Here is a 27,639-nt window from a genome sequence, read left to right as displayed (position 1 = left end):
AAAGTGATAAGAGACTGAAAGAACGGGGTTAGGAAGGGAGGAGGAGGGTAACAATGTAATGCGATGCATGTGTTTCACTCAGTGTTGTCACTTTGTATTAATTTTAAACCGAGCGGTGAAGAGTTCATTACACACTGATGAATTATAGATTAGAATTAGATTAGAAATAAAATCACACAATAACATATACATACATTGTCACAGCATGCAACTGCTCACCGCTAATCCATTCGAAGCGCAAACAAACTGACATGAGATGCATCTCAAATCTTTCAAACAGCTTTTTTCTTATTTTTTTTTTTTTTTTGTACTTTGCTGCATTTTGTCACAGCAGTCTATCAATAAATAAGAGCCCCACTGAGACACGTACAGTACAGTGCCGTGCTGTTAATACAGTAGGTAGGACATGCATAAATCATCGCAGTCTATGAATTTTGTATACTTTGGTCTTGCATGGAGATGATTAAGATCAGTTGTTAGTATGTAGTGATGCAATCAGTTAAGCACTTAGTTTCACTCAGGGATCCCTCAGTGCGCTGTGCGGTCCTCTGCTCCACGCCTGTATATTAAAAAATGATGCGAGAAACGATACAAAATCTTGAAGCGAAAGTTTTGAAGATCCCTGTATAAAAAAAATATCTCCTGGCATTGTGCTAATTATTTCAACATCCTCAGAACCTTCCAGGGCCGTCCTTGTGTGTTTTTTATGACTAGCGACCCGCGGCTAGATTTTTGTGCCCGCCATGCCCCAAGGTGGCGATTCCTCAATTACAAATCTAGGCTGGTGTTGCGCTCAGGTGGCGCATGCTGACATGTCCTACAGAACGCCCATGTGTTTTGTTTGAAGTGAGCTTGGCTCTAGGAAACAACCTCCAGGTTTTGACATCAAATCCAAGAATCAAACCCCCTAATGGGCACCCCACTGAGGGCTAGAATTAGCAGGAATAACCCCCGCCAGCAGGCTTACTTCTCTAAATGCGGGGGCCTCGAAGGACGAGGTGGAGGAAGGGGGAGAACGTGTAAGGAAGGGGAGGATGAGAGGGAAGGAGGAGAGAGAGCAGAGGTGGACGGATGGTGAAAGAGGAGTGAAAGATGGGGAAGGGATTAACCAGGAGAGAGGTGTGTTTTTAAAGGAGGGCCAGACGGTTTTCCACATTGCAAACGTCGATTTACAAGCAGGACTACATGTACGAAGCGAAATGTTCACAAGGCGGTCTGCGTGTGTGCAGGGAACAAGATGGTGCTCCCATGTGCAGGATTGCATGCTTTCATTCTCGCATGTAAGCGAGTGACAGACATAAAACAGGACAGAGAGCCTCTGTAGAGGCAGACAGTAGTCAGTGCCTGCAGCAAGCTCAGAGCTCACAGGGTAATGTATACTTGCTCCTTGCCGTACCAGAGAGAAGGTGACACCAGTCAATCCCATTCTGACAGGGCAGCTGAGATAATAGCGGGCTTTGATTCCCAGCAATAACTCCTGCCAATCAAAATGAAAGGCATCATGATTGCAGGGGAACCACAAGTGTGTGTGTGTGTGTGTGTGTGTGTGTGTGTGTGTGTGTGTGTGTGTGTGTGTTTGTGTGCATGCGTGCGAGTCGTAGGGGCTTACAGTACGCCGGCTGCAGCGTGGCTAAGATGATTGGATGCAAAATGTGGTCATGTATTTTAGACCCATTGTTGCGCTTTGTGGGATCATTGAGGAGAAAACACAAAAAGTGGATGGAAAGGGAGACAAGCGAGGATTGTTACAGATCATCTGCGCTATGATAATGTCTGCAGGGGACGAGGGCATGTGTGGGATGAACCATTTTTTGACTGCACGCTGTCAGGGGTCGGCCGGCGGTTCGTGTGTGAGCGCGTACGCCGGCCCGTGCGTGTGCATGCGTGCGGGGAATGAGGCGGGTGAACGCCAGGCCAGGGGAAAGAGTCTTTCAGGTGGAATAAAAGCATTACCGCGGTGGTAGAAAGGTCAGCTGTAAACTTGTATCAGACTAGTGGTGATCACCCTGTGCTGCAGATCTCTGAGGTATTGAGCAGGCACGCTCTAATGGCTTTGATATATGGACTACAGGACTCCCTGAAGAGGTCAATACCATAGCACTTTGTCTCTATGAGCAATGACCCTCTCAAGCTCCATTTAGAAGCTTTATATCTGCAGGAAATAGGCTGGAAAGGCCTCGGGCAGGCCACGTTGAAAGAGAACTAATATGAATGAAGTATTTTCTAATCACTTTTTCTGTGCTCTAATCGTTGTCCCAATCAATCATCGGTTATGGCGGTATAAGCATATTCGTGCCGGACGTTATCAGAAGTAGATTTTGATGTGGTTGAGAGAAGAACAAGGGAATCGGAGCCGAATAGAGCTGAGAGAGCTGATTTATCACCTCTCCGTTTGGAACAAGTGACACTGGGAAGACTTGTGTCTAACAGTGTTTCATCGGTACTTTAGAATCTGGTGAGTCACAGTGTTTAATGAGAGTGACAGACGTGGGGCCCGGCTACAAATTTGTTGATTCATCCGCAACTTGTCACTTGTTGTCTGTAAAAGGCAGATAAAGACTACAGTAGCGGGAGAAAAACAAAAACAACAAGTGACAGAACAAAGAGCTGTGCTTGATTTTGGCCAATTTCTCTTGAAACACGATTGGACATAATGGCCACCATCGCGGTCCCTTCTGAGTGTATTGATTTGGAACTAACCTTTGGTGTGAAATATGAAAGGAGCCAAATACTGTTTATGAATGTCTGCTGTAATTGGAATGAGCAGATGTTGCAATATTGTGCCACTGTGTTCAATAACAGACTTTCTTGTGCTATTTTTCTTCCCTACCCTGTCTGTTCAATCCCCCGTTTCCTTTCATTTTCCTCTGCTGGCTCATCCCTCCTCCTCCTCCTCCTCCCCACTGTCTTTGCCTCCCTCCCTTGCTATATTTCCCCCCCATCTTTCTCACCCCCAGACTCTGTGCTCTGTGCTGTGGCTGTGCTGAGTGACTAAGCGGAGCCCTACGAGCCATGGAGGAGATGGACAGTAAACCCTACCAGCCGTTGTCGAAGGGGCGCCATGAGATGGAGATGTCCTACACCAGCTCGTCTGACGAGAGCGAGGACGGCCGCGCCCATCACCGCTCCTACACCTCACGCGAAACCCTGCCTGACTACACGCACGAGCTACGCCTCACCCTCGGCTCCCACCGGGAAAGACAAAGCAACTACAGCCAACCGCAGCCAGGTAGCACACTCAGGCCATGCCTAGGCTGGATGTATTTACCTGAATCCGAACAAATGTCAGCGTGTATGCACAGAGATGATACTGGCACACATATGGGGGACACACAATCATGCGCACACAAGCATGCACACACTGAGGTCTTTAAAAGGACCTGTGTGAATTACCTATTACAGTCCACAATGAGCCAGAAGGACAGTCGGAGGCAGCCAATTACCTCTTCTCCACGGAGGTGATATTTCTCTCCCACAGCTAAACTAGGTCAACCCCAAACCTCTCTGGCCTCACCTGGGGTGGAAAACCACCCTTCATTACACACACACTCGCCAACACAGTCACGGGCGGACATAGGCACACATAGAGTCGTACGCTGACACATACACACCGAAAAATTCTTCCCTGCCGGTGACAGGAGGAGAAATGGGCCAGCGCGTGCTGTGATGGATGGCCTTTATGCGGGTCATGTGTGGTGTTAAGAGAGAAGCTGCACCTCATCAGGAGGACGCCGCTGTGCAGGGTTCACAGTGATCAATAGATACTTTTTCTGCTACCCCAACCTCCTGCTACTCTGCAAGACCGACCCACCATGCTAACAAGCAGCATTAGCCATTCATAACAGTTACAACTCCTGACAACCCGGTCGCTCCGGGGATTTCATGCTTTGAATGCCACCTTCTATGGATTTTGTCGTATTGTTTCGCCACGCAGCAGCCCGTCAATGACCGTAAGCTATCATCATGCATCTTCAGTGGCTTGCGCGACGACGTGGTGTCAAAGAGCACTTCCTTTTTTAACGGTTACTCTGGTTTTCTGTTTCCATAACAAACAACATCGCCTGCCATCAGTGTCATATGGTGAGGTGCAGAAAGACCCCCCAGAGCAGCCTTTGAAATGTCAATGGCAGCCGGTTCTGCGAAGCACATCTGTTCATCTTTGGGCACCAGAGTTATATATAGTATACCCTACCTAAGTAACCAACTGTTAAGGGGGGACATTGCCTCAAGTGACATTTTTTAATGGATTACGCTGTTCCTGACAAAGATCAGCCAATTTGTTTCTCCTCTAATTCCCCTCCCATGTTCTTCGCATTTCCCTTCATCTTTTAAAGCGGCCCGTCTCGCCCTCTCCTCCCTTCTTTCCCTCCCTTCCCGACTCCCATCTGTTTATTTTTCCTGATATTACAAATTCCTCACCATCCATTTAGTCCCACACCAACTCGTTGCGCTACGGCGCATGAGAGAGCTGACCACAATAATTAAGTTTCTGTTTGCCTTATTAATTAACTCAAATGAATTGCTTCACGCCTTTCAACATTTTGTTTACAAAAAATCACAACTGAGTTGCAGCATAAATGTTTGAATTATTCGAAAGTAGCAGCCTGACAAGAGGCTGATCATTTGAATATGGATGGACCTTTTTTTACCACCTAATGCAAGAAGCAGAATAATATTTACATAAATGGTTACATGTGGCCAAAAACAAGGATTTTGGTTTGGTTCCAGTTGTGGTCGTGATACAAATATGTACGAAAAAAAATGTAATGTAATGTAAAATTGTAATTTATGTCAATGTAAAATAACACCTTACAATGAATTGTATTGCATGTTTGAATAGACGTTTCAAAAAATTAGAACTTATTTAATTAGTAGATGATTAGTAGGATGCAATTAATGTATGGCAGCCTAAATGTAGCCTGAGAGACAAAGCTCGGGGCAATTAATACTGATCATAAAGCTTATTGCTAAGAGCAGGAGGATAATTAAAGTCGCCTCAAATGAGTGTGTCAACCACTCACAGTCACTCTCATATGGATTATGGTGATTGGACAGTAAAATTACAATGTTTAGGGATTTAATATCAACTCAGTCTGTAAGCGGGAATAGATTACTAAATGTGACGTGCCACCCAGGAGTGCAGAAATAAGTCAGTCCATGCCATTTTGTAAGATTGTGCTGTGCGTGGTGATTTTATTCATTTAGGACAGAGGTTCCCAAACTTGTGTACTGCCAGTTGGTACTTATGTGCCACAGTTAGGGAATCTCTTAGGAATAATCAATCTGTCGGACAAAAAAGAAATGATATAAGTCTATAATAAAAGGACCCTCCTCAGTAGTAGGCAATAACATTAAGCATGTCTATCCGCTTAGCTGCTCACTTTTTGATTACAAATCTACCAGGCAATCAAAATTACACCACTGGGTGAACTGAATTTATATGTGTTTATCCTCGATTACATCCAGCACTGCTGACAGTGAAATTATAACCCAGAATGTGTTGCCAGCGTCTGATTTCTTGTTTATGACAAATGCTTGCAACACTGGGTGGAAGTGGTGTTAACTATATATATTTTTCTGGAGCGGCTGACAATAATGGCAGGAGATGGGCTGTTATTAAAAAAAACAATGTTTTTTCCCTCTAATCACTTCTCCTCTCTGCTCTTCAGCGTACAGTCAATTCATGTTTGTTGCTATGGGGAAATAGCCTATTTGCTCCTGCCTTGCCCTCTTGCAGCAAATTTGAGCTAAACAGTAGTGTATGGTGCTGACCAATCTTGCACCGGTTTAATTCCAGCGGAACAGTGTGTGAGCCGCAGTTGGTCTTGACCCCATCAAACAGACACAGCAGGACACATCGCTGGTCAATGGAGTGGTCAACGGGACTGTGGCTTTTATTGAAACACTGTGGTTTGTGTTCAAAGGACCTGACCTAACACACATATTAACTGCACTAAGTGAGGAGAGGAAGTCTTTTTCTTTTCTCTCCTCAGTGAGATCTGTATAGTTCCAGGCTACAGTGGTGTCTGTATAGATTTCAATTTATTCCATCAGCTCCCTTCACTTCCACTCGCACATTCTAAACAGAGAAGTCAGGTGGTGAGGAAGAAAATTTACTCAACTGGCTCTGTAGAAAAAAAAAAGTGGAGCTCAATTGAATTGAATTGAATTGAAGTGTAACCAGAGGACTAACACAGTATATCTGATGTTCTCAGATAACAGGTTGATGCCTCGGATTGGAGGGCGTTCTAATACCTGAAAGCATATGAGGCTCAATTTTTCCCTCAGTCTGAGTCAATATTAATAAGGTTTGATCTTTATCTGATCTCTTCACCCCACCAAGGAGAATATAGATGAGATCAGTGCTCTGTTTGAGCAGCAGTTCAATACATCTCGAGCTCGATAACACACATCAGGCAGCCTGAACAGGATATAGCTCCACTGCAAATGGTTAAGAAAAATCGAGGGTGGCATTTTGATGTGGAGGTGCGCTGCGAAACTTAATATATGCTTGCTCAAATAACAGCCTGTCTCTTGACATAATTTGGGAAGTGTTCAGTGTTTGGCTTGTAAATGCCTGCCTCTGACAAACACCTGGTCAGCTTAGTTGCCGAAGCAAATAAAAACACATGCCGGTATTAGAGGATTTACAGCTCCTGAGTCCGTAGGATCTCAATCTGCATGTCTCTCCTCCTCTAGAATTAGACTTCTGTAAGGCTGGGCAGATGAGGAGCCCAGACTACCACATCCACCAACAGCAGCAGCAGCAGCAGCAGCAGCATCAGGAGGAGGAGGAGGAAGCGCTGTGCTCCGGACCCGCCGCTCACATCCACGGCCACGGCTACTCTCTGGGGGTCAGCTCGGACGTGGACACCGAGCCGGAGGTGGACCCGTCTCCAAATCACGGCCTGCAGCACATGTGGATGCGCGGCCTGAAGTCGGAGCAGAGCTCGTGCCTCACGAGCCGAGCCAACTCCGCCCTCTCTCTCACTGATACGGAGCACGACAGGAAGTCGGAGCCTGACAATGGTGAGTCAAGTGTTCTTCTTTGCCCATCGGTACGCAAAATGCCCAGAGGAGATACAATTTTAGCTAAGCAGATAATCGTGCACCTTTGATGACTCATTTGTGTGTACGTGTGCAGAAGGCGGGCTGCTTGTGCATTTATTCACTCCGACTGTATTTTCACATTCCATCCTTGCAGTCTCATTTTATTAAGTGGATAAAGTTTCCACCAACTAATGCAAAGAAAAACAACATACAAATTATAACTCTTTTCAAGTTTTAGGTTACAGCCTTGGGCATTTACATGACGGAAAGTCTCATTTTTTTTAACTAATGCTAATGCTCAAATTCCTCTCTCTTTGAAAGCTCTTTGATGTGACTAAATACAGAAGCTGTGCTATTGGTTATTTGCTCTCTGAAGTGAGCTCGTATGGGAGGTGAATGTGAGGTTGACTGGGGATGGAGCCCGAGAATAGTCCGGCGATGAACATCCACAGCATACGGCTTGGAAAGGATTGAATATCCATCGGAAGCTAGAGCAGATTTTGGTTTAAAGCTTCGAGGAAAAGGAATTGTCAGGTCGGACATCTATAGCACCTGACTGGCTGCCTGAGGGCAGCTGACACCCTCCTCTGTGGGAGAACTGCAGCCTGGGAGGAAGGAAGAAGTTGAGAGGCGGGGGTGAAGATATGGGGCCAACTAGAGAAGAATCTGGGATGGTGCCAGCTATCTGTCTTGCACTGCTGGGCTTGGCTTGGCTCCCCGCAGATGGAGAGTTAGTTAGAGGTGCACACAAACAAAGACAGAGCTCTCCAACCCATCCCCAAGGGCACTGTCTGTTTATGTGCCGCAAAAAAGGTGGAACGCGTTCAGCGGCTGGGAAGAGGAAGGGTGATAGAGGAAGCGGGAGAGGGTGAAAAAAAAGAGAATGAGAGAGGGGAAGAATAAGAGGCAGGGAGAGCGAAAATGCTAATGAGAGAATAGAAATGGTAATGTAATGGTATAATTAGAATGAGAATAAAAGGGAATGAGTGGTTGAGGGTAAAACAGGTGAAGGAGAAGCTGGTTTCGAGTGAGTGTTAGACAAAGACGGTGGGAGAAGGCGAGGGCTCAGTCAGAGGAGGAGAGGGATCATGCGAGGAAGGCTTCAGGGTGTGCTTGTTTACGTTCGGGTTGCACCCAGGGGCGCCGGTTAATGACGGACGGATTGGACATGGACTCAGCCTCATGCAAAATCTGAAGATTGGAAGAAGTGAGCGTGAGAGGCAGAGAGAGAGAGAGAGAGAGAGAGAGAGGGAGTGCTTGCAGCATTACACAGTAATCAATTTGTGATGGCTGTGTGCATATGGACCAAAGTTATTACCATTTGAGATGAGGGACTCCATCTTTATCCAGGGTCAGAATGAAAGCTGCAAAAAAGTGGAGAGGCAGATGGGCATGCAGCAGAGGAAACAGAAGCAAAATGAGGATGGATGAAGTCGCAGAAGTGAGAGGAAAGGATTTGAATGTTCAAAGCATTTGGCTTCTCCGCTACAATGCACCAGGAAAGCTGGTTTATGTGCAGATTTCACATGTCACATGAAGAGCCGTACAGTGCGTTCTGTGGCTCTCCAAACCCCGACACAATCTCTCTCAAGAACATGTTCTTCCCTTTCGCTCAAGCATCACCCCTTGCAGCTCTCCCTGTCTCCACTCGCATTGGTATAATTTACTTGGCAACCTCTTTCTCCCTCTCCACCGCCAACACCCCATTTATTCTCATCCTCTTCCTGTCCATCTCTCTCTGACACGTGGCCAGGTGTGTCCATGCGTGGCATCCTCTAATAGGAAATGCATTATGGATGTCACATTTCTCTCCATCAGCACAACAAAGTCTCACACGCCCCTCTGTTCCCAGTGATAATGAAAGTTAGAGCCACTCGCTAAAAGACGTCGGCGTAAAGGGGCTGAAATCAAAAAACTAACGTCCCTGCCAAAATGAAAGTGCATTTTAAGTCGGCCCGACCTTGCTCTCCCTTTGTCTTCAGAGCTCGCCCCCTCCCAAACCCATTAATGATGTCAGCTTCAAACTGGCAGGAATCCTTTTGTTCCTGGTCTGATTGAAGCTGACAAGTCAATTTAGTCGGTGTGTGTGTTTGTGTGTGTGTGTGTGGATTTGAGTGTGAGAAAAATAGAGGGTGGGCAGGGACAGATTAAGAAAGAGTAAAGCAGAGAGCAGATTTCGGTTTGTGTGTTAAGCCACGTCTGTACAGATGTCTGTCTTTATTCCCCTTTCATGTTTGTGTGTGCGAGTGTATGTGATGGGTTGGTGGGGGGTGCATGTCCAACTGTGACACCTCCCCTGAGGAAGGCTGTAGGCATTCTCAAGCACCAGTCAGACCTGCTGACAAACTCCGGAAAACATCAACACCCTGAGCTGACGACAGTGCACCGTTAGAGCAGAGGAGATTGGCAGTAGAAAGACAAAATGTAGTTCAGCTAGAGTTTACCGCTGACACACACATACACACACACATCACTTTAACTCCGTGGACAAAAGTATGTGGACAATCATGTGCATCTGCATGACAATTCAGCAGCATGTGCGAGGATATGAGTCTATGCAGGGGAAGCTTTCACGATGCTTCGAACCTGCTCGCTGCAGGGAATTGCTTCCATTCACACAAAAGATCATTTTAGTGAGAGGTCGGCCTGCATTCAGCCTTCCTCTTCTTTACAAAGGTGTGGAATGTGGAAGAGGTCAGGGCTCTGTGGAAATCGGTCAAGTTCGTCTAAACTAAATTTGGACCACCATTCCTTTATGGACCTGGGCCTCACCTAAACTGTCTGAAAAATCATTTTATTTTTAGCAATGAGAACTGACTTTGGCAAACAGGTCTCAATAAAAAAAACCAAAAAAAAAAACCCAGAATAAACATTAAAAAGAAGAAAAACATTAAAGAGCTCTGTGACATATAGTGGATATAAGTGGAGGAATAAACGTATTCACTTTGGCAAGAATTAGATAAGAGGATCGATACCACTCTCTTGTTTGTCCATCCGTCTGTATGGTGCAGGAGCTGGGCGGCAATTAGCTCATTAATCTAAAACAGGGAGAGAGGGAGAAACGAGGTAGCTTTACTAGCTACTTCTCGTTTGTAAGTACACAAACATAAAATGTAAAAGTAAACTAAATGTGTGTGCACTGTGTGTACAGATGAGCTTTAGAGAGGTTACTATTAGTATTTTTTAGAGATCGACGGATATTTGTTTTTAAATGATCGATACCAATACTGATTATTGTAATCAGGAGACCAATTAACTGATATTTGGAACCCATACAGTTGCAGTTAGAAAAAAAAAAACATACTGTCAAAATTAAGAATAACCAATGATGGAAAGTAACTTACTACTACTTACTTTGCCAATTCAAATGATTAATTGTCAGCAGGTTATTAGTAACCAATCAGATAGTGATGCTGACATTGAGTGACTACAGACAAAGGATGCTGCATCAGAGCCAAAGTAGTGCATTTGAAGATTGATTTATTTTATCAGCAATCAGACACACAAAAAAAAACCACCAATACTGATAATAATTACGGCCCCTGATTTTTTTTTTATACTATGGCTAGAGACTGGCTGATTGTGTCACCTTTGCTAGAGTAATAATGAATAACTCTCACAAAGAAAGCGAAGAAGCATGTAAAATATATTGAGAGCTAAAGCGGTCAAAGTCCTCACCAACAGAAGCTCCTCTCTCCCAAAGAAAACACCGCTCCTGAAACGCCTCGTGAGGACTTACGCCACATCGCACTTAGTTACCATGTCACATATTTGCATAATTTATGCCAAGCGGCTAGTATGGCACATGAGAACTAATGTAGCACAGCTGCTCTGTTGCTGTTAGCGGTGTGGGTTAGGCATGTGGGAGCTGACCAATCAGAGCAGACTTGGTTATTCAGGGGGGCGGGGCCACCTTAAAGAGACAGGAGCTAAAACGAGTGTTTGAGGAATACAGAGCTGCTGCACCGGACAGTATGAGAAAACTGATGTGTTTATGAGCGTTAAAGTATATAAACCTATTCTAGCAGTAACCAAAATTATAAGTATGTACCTGAAAATTAGCATAATATGTCTCCTTTAATAATGAACTATCCCTATGATCACTATGAAGATCTTTCATTTCATTTTTCATTTCAATTACACTGAAACAGAATTAATCGGTGAGACTGAATTGAACAATTGATTGCTGGAATAAAAGCTCTGAGAAGAGAGAGGAGGATGGCTGATGAGAGGGAGAGCAGATAGATTCGGTGTCAGTCCTCTGAATTACTGCAGTGTGGAATAATTAAAAAAAAAAAAAACTACATTAGCTTTATTATCTGGGTTACAGCACTGTCTTACAATGAGATGCTAATTAATTGACCACTTTTCATTAGTTTAATCAGTTGCAGATTTACTCTAGGCTTTTGTCTATCTTTTCCGCTTATCTCCTATGCCTCCACTTTGGGAATTGACACATTGGCACAGAGCGGACGGCCTCCTGGTTTTACATCAGTGCACTTCTCATACGTTGTCGTCCGAGCAAAAAGGGTTCCGAGGCGAATGCAAACAGCAGTCCAATGACGGGCTCTATCACTCATTATGGCAGATAACGTTCTGTGCTAAAATGCAAATATCTGTGTAATTACCATGGCCTGAGTAAGCTCTTGATTCCGACTGGCCGCGGGATGTCCATTATTTTTTAAAAACTTGACAACTCCCTTATAACTGTCTGATCACAGCGCTACATTAATACACTAGAAAGGTTTGAGTGTTCCATTTCCGCCATACACTGCAGATAATGGTTTGAAGAAGATGGGTTTTCAAATTGCCTCAAACATTTAGAGTCGCCGAGTTAGCAATCAAGCCTTATGAAAGCAGTAATACTGAAAAACACGCTTCAATGTGGATGTGATTCCTCTGCACAGAGACACGTTAGTCCACATCTGCTGCTGTGACTGGGCGGTGACACTGCGTCAATGCTAGGGTCCAACAAAAAGGACACGATGGCATAAAACACTATATCAATAAAATAAATAAACAATATGTGCATTAGTGTTAAGTATTTATTTGCTATTATCTCTATACCCCGTTAAGCAGGCGGATAGTAGATGAATATTTCACAGCATCCTGTTGCTATATGAATATTAAAAGCCTAAGATCATGTGATCTAACACTCGGCGGGGACAAAGCAATTTGAAGAGAAAAGCGAGTCCCTTCCTTGTTAATTGTCATCAAGCATGAATTTATTTACACTTGACAGCTTGTGCCTCTTGAATTAATTTTTGAGCACATTTTTCAAACTACATTTCTTCCAAGTATTGATTCATTTGTTCATGTGTAAAATATTCATTTTTCGACTGTGGAATCATCCAAGATGGGCGTCACAACTGCCAACAATTAACTTGGTTTTTCAAACTTCAAAACTTTGCTTGCTTTTCACTTTTGACATATCTTTGTGAATCGTACATTTGGGACTCGGCATGCTGATTGGACTACACAAGCGATTTGCAGACATCACAAACAGCTGTGGGTAATTGAAATACACTGATTTTTGTCCGATGATGAAAATAACCAAATTTAAAAAAGTATACAGTACATAAGGGGATGGCAGTCTCGTTGTCAAATCCCCCTTTTGTTGGATTTATTTCAGTGCAATGTTATCCAGATATGTTGCTGATTCAAAATGTACCGTAATTGCAAAAGAAGGGTTCCAGAAGGCTCTTTTTATATCTATCCTCACTCATTTACTTTTCTTATAAAGTGCTTGTGCAATGCATGTAGAATAAGCAAAACGAATGCTGTCCACTGTGAATGAGAGTGTAAAAGTTACACTGGGAAAGGGTAGAGTTGATGCCTGCCGGGTCCATGCTAACCAACACTAAACGAGGCATATTGCCCCAAAATAGATTGCTGCCATTAGACCTTCAAATAAAGTCATTTAAAAGATATATATATGTTTTTTCACAGTGTAGCTGTTGTCCTTGCCTTGAAATTAGACAAGCATGAATGTTACCTTAAACATAAATGTTACATCCCGGCTATAAACTAGGTTGTTTGAGGGCCTGGGGGACTGCGCAATGTCACAGAGGTTCTTCATATCCTTTATAAACATGGTCCATTATTTTTATAATGATGTGCCAAAGTTTTGCAGTCAAGTTTGGCCAAGTTGTGTTCAAGTAAGTGTGGCAGAAGGTTAGCAAGGGCGTGGAAACAAAGGGTGGTAGAGTGGAGTGAAACACTGACCTTACGGTTTAATGAGCAAGCATACGGCACGGAGAAAGACAAAGGGAGGGCACGGAGAAGATAGGAAGACAGAGAGGCTCGCTGGCAAGCAAAGACACTGCGCAGGATCAGAAAATCCTGGCGAGGTTCAGCTTTAATACCTGTTTTAATTTTGATCCAGCAGTCATTCGATGTGTGCCTTCACTGCGTATTGAACAATTATTTAGACAGAGTGATGGAACCTGGTGAAATAGCAACAGGTGTTACGCAGAATTAGATTTGGATTTCAGATGGAATCAGAATTTCAGGACTTCTCCACTTTATGATGCAATTCTGACATTTATTAGGCAATCTGGACTTTTAATTAGAAATTGAGGGAATTACAAATGTTTCATGCGAGCTCCCTTTACACAAAAGTGTCAGCGAGGAGCATTTAAGCGCTGTGAATGAAATGGGTTTCACATGTTTCTGCTCCTTCTGGTGTCAGAAGACACAAATCTCCTTTTGGCAGCTCCGCAGCTGTGATAACCTCAGAGGAATCAGGAGACTACAATACCCACAGAAACAGAGACATCCGCAGAAGTTCCAATGCAACCGCAACCATATGGACCTGGACAGGCACGCAAGCGGCATCCGAGTGTCTCCTCTCGCCTCCCTTGTGTGCTCATGTGTGTGCGTGCAGGCAAGAGGTCTAAGAGGCAACACCAGGCAAAGAAGCCATGCTCTCTAACTTCCTTCTTGCCTTCCCAAGGCCCAAGGGGGTTTGCAGGAATGGATTTGTCTATTAGCTCGTAAAGAACATTGCTCAGTGCCATATCGATCATCTGAGCTGTAACGTTTAGGGTCTTTAAGTTGTAGAGTTGATCTAGTGGTACACGGACTCCCCTGGCTATTTTACCAGAGTGAGAGATGATCAACTTAACCCTGGTGCTGCGCTTGGCCAGTGGAAACGCTATAAACACGTCCGCTGGAGCCAGAAACCGTTTTTATTGAACCAGCCGCTCAGCCATCCCGCTGAGGCTGAAGAGCTACCATGAATCCGCCAGGTGCCTCATTGTAGCAACAGTGCAGTTGTGTGGTTTCGGTCTCTTTAATAGCAGTCTCATCACGTAGTTAGCCATGCTTCTGCTCTTGACAAGCTGTCAGAACATCAGACCCCACCCTGTTGTCCTAATGATGGACCTTTACAGTTCACTGATCCAAAGAAAGACCAACCGGACTGTAGTACTGTTTGATGGGGGGTCTGGGATGTTTGTTCGTGTGTGTGTATGTGTGTGTGTGTGTGTGTGAGAGAGAGAGAAAGAGATAATTTTCTGTTCCGTCTCTCTGTGAATGCTTACGCCCCTCCTCCATCCTCATCTCGCTGCCATGGCAACAGTCATCAAATCGGAACATCAGCGGTAGCTTTCATCTCGCGCTGTCCACCGGCTGCCTACAGGCTGCCTGTGTACATAAACGGCGTGGTGGAAACATCACAGAGTCCGGCCTCTACTTGCCATTTTAATAAGCGGTCACATCCAGCACGATTCCACGATCACCTACACAGCAGAGAGGGTGAGAGGCAAGCAGATATTTTTTTTTAATAAACAGCAGAATGAGCACGCTTAAAACTGTTTTCAGTTCCCAGCGCTGTTGGAGTATTGAAATGAGAGGAGAGGCATGGTGAGTGGCATATGAATAAGCTCACAGCAGAAGGGAACAATAGCCGCGAGAGTGTACCAAGAGATTAGTGCAAATCAGAGTGTTCTGCACTGGGGGAGAAGGGCTGAGAGGGGGTGGAGGACACAAAGGTGCCAGTACTGTATGGACACACACTCAGATGCCCACACATGCTCACGCTGTTCAGTGTTTAGTTAGTGTGAGGGGTCTGTGGTGGAAAATGCAGCCACAACACAGCCGGAATGACAAGAACATTTCTTAAAAATAGAATTTTTCTACCTGAGATGTGGCCGTGCAGGCATAAAGCTGGCTTCGATAAATGGGCAGCTGAGAGTGCACTTGAACAATGATGGAGAAAGGAAAGGAAAAGTAACACATCGGGACCGTTACATCCGGCACAATACCATCCTCAGTGCGGATGAATGCGACCTGCCGCTGAATGAAAAAAAGGCTGAATAACGAACCCACAGGTTCATTGTTATTCCGATAATCAGAATTTTCACCTGAGCCCGCATAGGGATTCAAACACGTTTACCAAGAGGATGAGTGATGGTAATGACAGCGCAGTGGTTTCCCCACCATTAACAATTGCTGCCATTTTAGTTTAACTGCATGTAGTAATAGCTGTTCCTCCGTCGCAGCCGTCGTGTTACTGCCAGCGACACTTCTGCCATAGCTGCGCCAGTGCCAGTGTTAAAGGCTGCCATCACAGCCGTGGTGCCAGTAGTAAAGGCTGTTGTTACATGGCACTGTGCCCTGAGCCTGTCAGACCTCCAGGGTGTGTACACCACCTGTCATTATCAGCTCTCAGCCCTGGCAGCTTCGGACAGCTAATGGTCCACTGGGTCTCACCCAACAATCTGCTGACCAGTACGAGCGCTGCTGGTTGGATGGCTGGACACCTACGCGCACACATGCCCACGAACACGCTGACATGCAAGTGCACGGTACAAACTGTCCACAGCTATTATGGGAAAAACAACTTTTAAAGTAATGAAATTAAATGATACACGAGCTAATTTCACTGGGACGGGCTTCTTTAGTCGCTGGAGAATTGTCTCTGTGATTGATAGTATTGGCTTGCAACCTCGTCACACGTTGCTTTAATTGAAAAAGCCACAATAGGACTTTGGACAGCCATTAATTGTTACGGTTAATTAAGGTAAACATTAAATGAAGAGAGTTTTAATTGGTTTCTCGTGATGAGGGTAGGGATCTGGGGTGACCAGAATCTGCATATGTAAATAACCGAAAACTCCTCCCGGTCCCGGCTATACTCTCTCTGCCTCTCTCTCTCTCTCTCTCTCTTCCTATTTATTTTCCTGTGTTTCTGTCACTGTCTTCCTCTCTCGCTCTCCTTTTTTTTTCTGCATGCAGGCAAACCCCCACCACACACGCGCACACACACTCACAAACCGATCCACACACCTTGGCCCCAACCAAGCTGTCAGCAATACAAATGGGGCGCTTCTGTCAAGTGACATTGATGTGATGTATGTACATGCTAAATGCTAAACTGGCTCTCCCTGAAGAGATGCATCAGTTAAGATGAGACATGACAGATTGGCGTAAGACATCACCTTCATATTTACAGTCCATGGAATTATCCCAAGGCCCACAACATTCAAGCCGGGCACTGTTTGTTTTTGGCATTTTGTGTTTTGAGAAGATGTTGTGTGTGTGTGTGTGCCCACTTGTGCTCATCACAGCACGTTTGATTGACCACTTTCTCCTTGCGCTAAAGGTTCATTTATATGCTGTCAGACTGTGGCAGGGATTGCGATGTGTACATATGGAAAATATCACAGATACATCAAAATGTAGTCTTTTCTTTCCCATATTTTTGTTGTCCTCTGAACAGCTGCCACCTGTGCCGGAGGAGAGGGCGTTAATAGCGCACCCAATCACTTTGCTAGATAGATCACCCTAACACTGGGTAGATAATCATGCTGTTAAATAAATAGCTTCTTAAAATGCCTCAGAATACTGCTAAAAGCATGAGCATTTTATGGGCGACTTGGGAAAAGAGAGTGGTGGTGTCAGGGGGAGGGGACGGCACTGAATATGCATTGCAGTGTCTGCGGTTGAAAGTGCGTGTATGTGTGTACATTAAAGTGTGTGTGTGTGTGTGTGTGTGTGCAGTGTTGGGGAGTTACGAATTACATGTAACGACGTTACGTAATTTAATTACAAAATGTACGTAATTGTAATCCGTTACATTACTGGGAGAAAATATGTAATTAAATTACAGTTGCTTTTGGAAATTTCAATGATTACAACTTAAGTTACATTTGAAAAATCGCCGCAAAAGCTCGGATTTATCAAATAGTTTTTCGCCCCCCTGGATTCATGTTTGTTTTTAGTTATTTTCATATCAACATCCTCCTGCCAAAACTGACGCTTGTGATTGGCTCTGTCTGGTCATGTGCCATTCGACTCAACCTACAAACCGCACGGCGGCAGTCAGCAGCAACAGTGTCGGCGGCGCACAAGATGTTCCTGGGCTGGAAATACAAAAAACACTTAATACAGACAGAAGCCAGGCTTCCCTGTATTACAAAGGTAGCTCTCTTTTAACCCGGCTAGATCACCATGGTAACTTATGCTTAGCTCATAACCTGGTCCCGACCAGGTTCTGTTCAGAGTTTAATCATAAAATCGGCTATAAAAGCGCCGCTGTTTCACTATTTAACTCATTTACAACTGGCGTCACCTTTACTTTGAAAGTCCAGTGGAGCTGGATCAGAACGGAGCATTTGTACGGAGGGAGAGATCGTGCTGATCCGCTGCTGTTTACTTTCTCTCTGAGCGTCTCCGCCTACAGATGTTCAGCTGAGGGGATACGCTGCTCAGCTGTTGATCCGACTCGCGTCAGGAGGTCATTTATTAGGCTATAGCCTATTTACTTTTATATACAGTCAGTCACCACTGAAAGAAGTTGTGCGCTCGCAGCAGGACAGATAATTTAACTTAATGTGGCCATGAATAAATTAATTGTTTCGCCTGTTATGTGTTGCCCAAACGCAAATCTTGAGTAGGTGTACTGTGTTTTCTCACATTTAAAAAGGTCTTTGTACAGAGACAACATGAGATTTGCTTGTAGCTACAGCACCTAAAAAACCCACTGTAACCTATTTTCATACGCACACCAGCCTCGCTTTCAATAAAACACACACTGGCATTTTATAATTGCGATCAGTGAAATATATGAAAACAATATAAAACACAGTTTAACACAACAGTTGTTGTTGCTCTAAAGCTTCATATTTAAAAGCAGCTCAATGTAGAGCTGTCAGAAATTTAAATCAGCCTACTCTTGTCATATTTGCAGGAACACTGTTGCTTCAGGCTGTGATCAGGCTTTTTTGTATCGCTCATACTCTCTCCATTAAAACAACCTGCTCCTCTTGGCTGAAATCAGCCCGTTGTCGCTCCATTTATTGAGGAAGTGAGCCTCCTTTGCAGCACAGGCCTAAGGTCAGACTCATATGGTTAAACCTTTGAACTGAAAGGTTAATCACACTATAGGTCTTAAAATGTGAAAATGGTTAGCAGTTGAGAGATTTCATTCAAAATAAAGAAAAGTAATCATAATGTAATCAAATGTAATTAGTTACATTACTTTGAGAAAGTAATTGAAATAGTTACACTACTATTACATTTTCAACAGGGTAACTTGTAATTGTAACCAACTACATTTCCAAAGTAATCTTCCCAACACTGTGTGTGTGTGTGTGTGTGTGTGTGGATGAGGCTGGCAGACAACTGGACGGCTGCTCGGTCACCCGGTCACACTGCTGCAGTGGAGCAGCTTCTCATGGCCAATGCATGGCTCTTGCCAGTGTTTCGCAAAAAACTGAATGTGCTAGCGCTGTCCAAACAGATGCTCAATGCCATTTCCAGATAGTGTTTATGTGTGTGCAAGTGCGGTGGGCGTTGTGAGTGAGCGTAGGTGTGTAAATGGATGTGCACGGACTGTTTTGTGTGTGTCCGTGTGCCTCCGAGAGTGAGTGCGCGCGCTGTATTTGTGTTTGTGTGCGAGTGTGTTTAGTTCCAAACAGATGTTTTCTCCAATGTGTGTGTACTAGCTGAATCAGATCCGCACCAGCCGGTGCAGTGAGTCTGGCCAAGGTGGATAATATTCAGTGCATGCTGTGGCCAGTACTACAAACACACACAAACGCACAAGTTGAAGAGACTACGTAGAGCAAGATGTAAAAAGAGCCCAAGCAGGAAAACCTTAATATTGAACTTGAGCATTAGCTGACTTCTTTGTGCAAACAGCAGGTAAACTCAACATGAATCATCAGGTTTCGAGTAACAACAATAAGGACATTTTAAGCTGTCATTAATAACAGAAAGGCAGGAAAAAAAAGTGCACAATCAAATAAAAGTGAACAAGTGGTGGAATGGGTTGTGTACTTCATCCTTTGTAATGGACCTCTGCTGCAACACTCCCTTTTGTTAGTCTCTACACCTGTCAGGCTTTTTGTTCTAGTGAGGAACATAATAGTACTTAATAAAAATCTATATTTGTAAGAGTTTTGGTTGAGAATGCTGTCACCAGCTGACTTTTCAGTGTTTCTAGCTGACTTGTTTCACAGCAAGAACCCTTAATTCCTACGTATGCCTTGATGGCTCCGTGATGTGGTGGTGAAACACTGTAGCTAAAGCTACATGTCAGGCAAAAGGTCAACATCCTCAACAGCTTATAATTGGTATAGAGGATATGGAAATAAAATAGAATTGTTCTTGCATTGCAGTTTCGAACTAGTAGGTCCTCAAGTTAAGATATAAGGATATCAGTTTTAAAAATCATGTGGACAAGGTAATATTAATGGATCATTGTTGAGATACTTTCAAACTGTGTGTTTCACCTTGTATAGTTAAAAAGAAAAAGCTTTTAGGAGGAGAAATAACAAACATATATTGGTTAACACGCTTGGATGTGGTTCTGTGTCAATCCACTGAAGATCACGGCCCTCATTTAGTTTACTTTACTTAGTTGACACGGAGATAACAGTAACATATGTGCTGCAACGAGCCCCAGATGCACTGCACTGTGTTTATAGCAAAATGTCAATTTACAACACCTAACCACGGGAGGCTTTTTAAAAGTTAAAGCTACAAAGGAAAAAATGAAAGAAAAGAAAACCTTTAAAAAATTAAATGAAATACAAAAAATGAGTGTTCATCAAACAGGCCTATGCTTGTTGTAGTAATCACCAGTATGTAATCAGGATAGATAAAACCCACATGATCCAAAAAAAACAAAAAACTGTTTTGTTGGACATACATCTTTGTGGACGTAATGCTTATAAATGAGGGCCCAAGACTATGCCTTTAACTGAGCCTGTATTCTGACAACCAGATCAATTCAGAACCGGCTAGACGGTGAATGTTCTTGTCCTTTTTCGGATGCAACCTTAACCCTATGAAATTAAGTCTGCTGATGAAATGCTCCTCGGCCGATGCAGTAAAGCTGGGTCAGGCTACAGCTGCAGGTAATAAGCTAGCCAGAAATGCTAACATTTGAATCTTACATTAGAGCAGACAAACCTTTTGAGATATTCTTGTTAACATCTGCAAAAAGGTGAGGACCCAAAAGCAGACACACAGGCAGGCAGGCTTAAAAACAATATGCGAGCTTCATTAGCAAAGCTGCGATCCAAAAATCAAAGTGCAGGAAATAAAAATCAGGCAATAAAACCAATGCTAACGATAATCCAAGAATGAAATAAGGAAAAAGTACAAACCAGAAAGCCACGGGGAACAAAATCTGGAACACAGAGGACACGCAAGGGGCAAACGCAGACAAACCAACACCAGGACAAAAAACGACTTGAATACACAAGGACTAATTAACAAATGAAACACAGGGGAACAGGGCAGAAGGCAGGAAAAAGACGAAGACAAGAAGTGAAAAGAAAAAAACATGACACATGGGAAGGGAACCTACAAAATAAAACAGGAAATAACAGAACCAGAAACCCCAAACGTGCCAATTATTTACTATAGAATATTTTTGGTGGTTTTTGGTTTTGGCTATAGCCCCACGAATACTTAGATTCACTTGTACCAAAGCCACATGTACTTGACTTCAGGATGTGGAGCCCTGATGTGCCTGCTGCTTCACTGTGATTGGACATTTGCTGTTAGTAGGAAGGGTCGAGCGAATGCTGATAGCAGATTTTATTTGTTAATTTAGGGTAAAAATATGAAGCAGCATTCACGATAAAGCATAAATGTGAGCAAAGCTGACTGACACCGTAAGCCCTTTGTCTGTCTGGAGCCTCAGGGTGTATTATAATCAGTCGGAGAAACGACACATCTGTACATTTCAGACCAAGTGGATATGCTCCACCAACTCCTAAGGTCTCCTTCGCTCCCTGGAGGAACTGATGTTACATTCAAGGTACATTCATCTATTGTTTTTTCCCGTCTGTTGTGGAATAAAGGGAAGGACCTGAGCAGGGAAGATCCCTGCACGATCTGGCAACAAGCTGAAATGAGTCTAGCATGTGAGACGTGCTGAGAGATGATCACCTCGAGGGAAAGCATGAGGCGAGCCCCTGGTGCAGCCGCACAGCGAGCAAGAGATAATGGGGTGTGCGGCTGACAATAGGTGGCTGTGGTTCTTCTCTCCAGTCTTTTTGGGTCAACACCAGAGATCACCAGATCAGCTCACATACGGGAGTGGAGGAAACCGAGGGTGGCAGAATGAATGAGAGTAATATCTCATATGTCTGTCCTTGCCCCTGGTTGCCCTCAGTCAGATTCTCACCATTATGCTTTTACGGCTGATTTATGTGATGTGGGTGATGCGGCAGTATCTTCTCTTTCTGCTTTACAAGGTAGGAAACATAAGGGGGCCAACCACTATAAACCAGTCTGGAGCTGTATTTCTACCTGTGCAACACAGAATGATCCAAATAGCAACTAAATATAAATCTTCTTCGGTTTGGACTAACTGCATTCTCCCAGGGCAATGCTACCTCTTTTCCTCTGGTGTGATCTTGAGTGGGCCGGGCTTATGCAAGTGCTATTTACATTCGGACCATGTTAGCTGAATGGATTTTCCCTGATATCAAGCAGGGGGAGTTAAAGAAGGAGCGATATGGGCCAGCGGGTGAGAAGTGCGATATATCAAATGTAGATCTGCAGTTGTGTGCTACATTAGCGAAATTAATGCAAGATGATGTGTGATTTTTTTTTTTTTTTTTGGCCAGAGGCAGAGAGGGAAGACAAGGAGCGAGAGCGAAATCTATAGATTAATATGCCTATGACTGTTGTACAGCCATGAGAGGCAGCACTGTGTGGGAGGGTTTATTGTAGATGAAGGTTATGATTGTGCGGATGCAACATGGGCTGTAATCGCTGCTGGAATAAACACGGCTGGTTGGTGGTGCTGCAATCATCGGTTAATACTTTAATGAAGACGTGATAGCTTGGAGATCAAAGCCTCTCCAGCTGAGATTGCTGCTCGAGCTAATTTTACGTACACAAGCACAGCACAGAGTGGCTTTACACTCCGGCACGTAGAGCTGAAATATGTCTTTTGTGGAGCCAGATCTTTCACGCTGCAGTTTGCAAGTTGCAATTTCGTAGAATTTATTTAGTCCAATTATTTACTGGGTGCAGCCGGGGAGCCGGCTTGTTAAGCAAATCCCAGGGAGTCACAGGTATAGTTATACTTCAAACTTTGTTTTGCCCGCGGTTGACATCAGGGATCATCCCCACACATAGCTTTTGTTCATTTGTCAAAGTCTCCTTCTCCTCTGTCCCTCCATTTCTCAACACCTAGCGGTATCATCAGCCACAGACTCTAACCCCCCGCGGCGAATGTGAATTAACAGACGGCATGCTGCTCGCAGCACCTTGCTTGCCACTGAAACAGATTCATCACAAAGACCTAGATAGAGGCTTTTCGCACTAATACACACATACACACACTTTCACCCTCGAATAGCACCTCGCATATCATACATCCATGGTGTAACACTCTTCACACTTACACACTGTACTTTGTGATCAAGACAACAATATGATCAGAGGCAGACTCTTCGTCTAGGTTTTCTTTAGGAAGACTCAAGTCTTTTTAGGTTGTGAGTTATAGCTGCGTCTGACAAAATATCCGTCTCTACTTTCTCATCTGCTCAAAGCCCCTGATCTGTACTCAAAATACATCCCTGTTCACATCTCCTCAATTGCCACATTTATAAATGAGTGGGAGTTGCTGGAAAATCAATGTCCATCGGAAGTTGAAAAGAAGCGCGAGGCAGGTTTTCCCACAGGTCAGAGGTGCGTTGTGGCGTATTGACTGGTCCCCGGTGCTGCAGCAGGCATTTTGAGACGACACATCTACACGAATATAATTGACACAGTCAGTACAGCCCTGCACCTCAGCAAAGTGGACAGATACTTTATTATCGTCTGAGAGGAAATTCATTTTCACTCAATACATGAAACCACTCTCAAACGGCGGTGTACAGGAGGGGTTTAATGTATGTAACCACCTCTGTACGGCAATGTAGTAATTTGATGCTGGGGTTTTCACTGTGTTAATATAAAGTTTAAAAGCATTATTGGACTATTAATGGCGTCAAACAGCTACCTTGTGTAAAGATGATACTTCCTCCAGTGACAATTCTTGTTCGTTTCTGATAAGCCACTTTGAACATGTAATGTAATTTTAAGAGTCTCACAGACAGAAATCAATAGCCAGTCAGTGCAGGAGTGAGTTGGGAATCACAATACCCCTTACAATCCAATCTGATTCTGATTGAGATGACTACGAACGATTTTTGATGTTGGTTTCATCTCTATCCATGATTTATTTTTTCTCACTGTGTGACTTCTTTTCAAACGCAGCGTACATCCAATGAGCCGTAATTAAAGTAACCACATCAATTTACCTCCATTGTCTCATGTAACACAGACGTTCGCCTCCAAACTGGTTATGTTGCTACAACCTAAATCTTAAACTTTAATGCATTTCTAAGTGGTGCAAACCTAAGTACATGACTACTAGACTTTTGACACACAGCAAGGCTAACACAGTAGCCTAGCTTAGAAAGTAAACAGCACGTGTCTTACTTCTGTCACAGTTTGAGAAAGGATTGACCCAGTTGTACAAAAACATGACAGGAAATCTTATTGTTGACAATGTCTTTTAAATGTCTTGAACATCAATTTTCCTGAAGCAGGGCTTAATATTTCAAGAGAGAATCACGATGCATCTAAGATCAATATTTCCTCCTACCTGTAGTGACATGCACGGAAGCATAAAGCACTTGCCCACAAAGGCGGCTGAAGTGCTACTGGCTTGGTTGAACGCACCATCAAGCATAAAGGAGAGTTTCTGTCAGCAACTCCAGCTATAGGGTCACCTGAACGGTGGGGTTGGGGAGAGTACTCTCACTGGCATGATTAAAAGAAGCAGCATATCAATGAGAAGCGCACGGTTTGTCAACACCCTCCCAAAGTCAATGGGGAAAATGTCCAATGAAAATTGGAAAAAGGGGATCACCCTAATATCTTTCGCTTTTGCCTAATTCTACATGTTTTTCATAAAGTTTGTGTTATTCACCTGGGTACACAATTGTACCTTTGAAGGTACAAACATTGACTCACAGGAAAAAGTAAAGTATTGTAGCTGTACAGTGCACTGCCCCCGGGAGAAGCTTTTGTGCTCCAGTTCTTTTTTCTGCGAGTGGAAGGCAGTCATGAGGAGATATGAGGAGAGACCGAGGTGTGGGTCAATGTTGGCCAAAGCATAGGCTGAACTCCTCAGAGATAATATCTTGTCCAGCAGAAAAATACTGTAGAAATAATGGGTGGATAAAGTTTACTTGGGAAATATACAGTAGATACGCATCAAAGCTTCGCATGGTATAGAATGCCTTATTCTGCATGGCCTTGAGATATTAATTAAAGAGAGTAAAAGTGCTGGACAGAATGGATAACATGAAGCAAAGGGCTTTTAAAGTTCAGCCGAATCATTGTCCTAATTATTTAACTCCTAATGCCGCTATAAATCCCTTAAATGAATAAGAGGCAGCTCCAGTTTAACTGTCTAGCTGATGTCGCCGTCTGAAGTGTTCACCAGTGGAGCATGTCGGGAACATGGTACAGCTGATACAGCTCACAGCTCTGCCTTAAAGCAGAAGTCTTACACCTCATATGCATTTAACTGTGTTGTATTGATCTTCCATTTGGTCAGCTCAGAAATAAGAAAGATTACACAAATCGTACAAATTCTACACCACCTACACACTAATGTCTTTAAAGGAAACCGTATGCTTATATACAGTAGGTTATTGTGCATGTAAAAGATGAAAGTTAATAGTCTGCACCAACAGGAGCTCCTCTCTCCCACAGAACACTCCTGAAACTCATCATCAGTAGTCCCGCCTTCAATTCTGTGACTTTGTGACATCAAATTACATCACCATGTGACACATTTGCATAGTTCATGCAGAGCGGCTAGTATGGCACACAAGAATTGATTCAGCACAGCTACTCCGTTGTTGTTAGCGGTGCTGGCTCAGGCGTGTGTGAGCATTAAAGCCTGTAAACATATTCTAGTAGTAAATCAAAATCAATGGATGAACCTGAAATTGAGGATGAGAAGTCTTCTTTAGGTGAAGACAGAAGCAAAGAGTCCTTGTAAATTCTGTATCTATATTTATAGGTTGCACATTACATTAATTCTTCTTCGAAAGAAATTTTATTGCGATTGTATTATTTATATTATTGATATTGACATTTTCTGTAATGTTACCATAAAATACAGGTTCAGTTTCGACTGTATACGTCCACCGTTTGATGTGCAGTAATGTTTGACCTTTATATTTCTTTGTTTTCTCTGTTTGATTGTGATTTAACTATCATTGCCATTTATTTTGCACAATCCATCGTGTGAATGGTATTTTTTTTTAAACGACCTGGTCATTAAAGGTAAAAAAAAACAAAACTCATTTAATGCACTTTATGAACTTTCACAAAGTTGTAAAATTACAAACTGAAAATCCTTCTCTCATTTACTTTTATGTAGGAGCTGAAACCGATGATTCATTTATCACAAAGCATTTAGAGACTCGAGGATCACAGACATGCAAACTTAATGTAACTATTAGTGTACAAATGCATTAAAGCAATAAGTAATTGCTTTGCAAACGACCCAAAGCCTCTGCCAAAGCAAAGGGCTTTTTTTTCAACAAGTTCTAATGTGCGACCGGATGGTGGATGAAACATACTGAGGGGGTGTTCAGGGTTGTGCGCAATAATGAACTATATATAGCAAAGCTAACATTCTGCTAGCATTCTTCACTCTCCCTCTTGAAATAGAGACTATTCAGGCTTGTTAGGCTTCTAAGAGCTGCCTAGAAGCCTGTCATTTCACATTAAAGTAGCCTAGCATTGCTGCTTTCATGGATTTAGCCCTCACTGGACTGCAAATGATATATTTATGTATAGATTTGAGATGGGAGGCAAACAAGGTTGTCTACTCATCCCGCATTAGCTTCTATGTGCCTGTGTGTGTGTGTGTGTGTGTGTGTATGGATACATGTGTGCCCTTGTGCGTGTATATTTGTCCCTCCCTGGTACAATGCATTTCCATTATAAGGCATATGCCACCTTGTGTTACGGTGAGTCGAGCTGTTGGCTGTTACTGTGACTGTCACATCTATAGAGGGGAAGGGAAGGGGATATTTCCTGTTTATATGCCACCAATTTCCTCTTCATGCATGGCGCGCACACACATAAGACACACGCACATACACACCCACACACAATTGATAGATTTATTATAGCGTGTCAGGAAAGTGCAGGCTTCACATTTCAGCAAAATGGACCCATTTGGCGGGCGAACGACTGCACCCCCCCCCCCCCCCCCCGCCCCCCCCTCCACCACCTAACTCTTCTCAACCCCACTTCCTCCCACCCCACCCCACCCAGCCCCATCCAGCCAGCGTGCCAGCCCACTCAGCCGAATCCGGAACGGCACCAAATACATGTTTCTGTCACAAGCTTCGTGTCAGCTTTTTTTACATGAGCAGGAGAAATGGGGAAAGAACGGGTCATTCTGACAGTTGGAATCACTCTGTGTGGATCTTAAATGTTTTACGGCCTTAATGGGCCTCCAGAAATAGATGCAGTGCTAATGTCCTCTGACTCTAAGAAAAAAAGGGGAAGAATGTGTCTGTGCTAAGTGTGTGTACTGGCGTGCCTGGGAATTCGTGTGAGCTGCGCGCATGTCCGTTTGTGTCTGCGGCTGCTCGTGTGTGCGATTCAAATGGGCTTAAGTGAGGGATACGCGCATGCAAATGAAGCCACTTAAATCTGGGTCCTTTTCCCCCTCTATCTCAAAGGACACCCTATTCTCTATTTAGAGCACCACTTTGACATCTGCCCTATGGAGGCAAGGCTCTGTGGGGGTTTTGGGCTTGAGTGGTGCACTATAGACTATAAGGAATCATCTAGATTTGCCTTATATAATCTCTCATCCTCAGAGATATCCACAACAAATCTTCAACAAGCTCCTCGCCTGATGTAGACACTCAACATAAACCAGCACCCAGCTTGAGCATTAAGCATTGCCTTTTGAAGAAGTGTTCAATATTGTGGGATTCCTGGCATTCGGTGCTTCCAGACAGCATCGCTGCTTCAGCACAGTTAACCATCTCCCAGCATGGTTCCTCTTCTCCAGACAGACTCTGACTT

General features: G+C 43.8%; 1 protein-coding gene across 1 annotated transcript in view; it reads left to right on the top strand.

Annotated features, from left to right (window-relative positions):
- The window catches only part of tenm1 (teneurin transmembrane protein 1), a 207,813-nt gene that overhangs the window by 11,361 nt on the left and 168,813 nt on the right, over window positions 1-27,639 (top strand). Inside the window, exons 2-3 of the mRNA XM_030396497.1 lie at window positions 2,958-3,229; window positions 6,700-7,029. Coding sequence (XP_030252357.1) covers window positions 3,013-3,229; window positions 6,700-7,029 — 547 coding nt within the window. The 5' untranslated portion in view covers window positions 2,958-3,012. The remainder of the gene's footprint in view (window positions 1-2,957; window positions 3,230-6,699; window positions 7,030-27,639) is intronic.

Source organism: Sparus aurata, chromosome 18, assembly GCF_900880675.1.
Source record: "Sparus aurata chromosome 18, fSpaAur1.1, whole genome shotgun sequence".
NCBI classification, from domain to species: domain Eukaryota; kingdom Metazoa; phylum Chordata; class Actinopteri; order Spariformes; family Sparidae; genus Sparus; species Sparus aurata.
The sequence above is the reverse complement of the archived record's forward strand: the minus strand, read 5'-3'. Positions and strand labels throughout refer to the sequence as shown.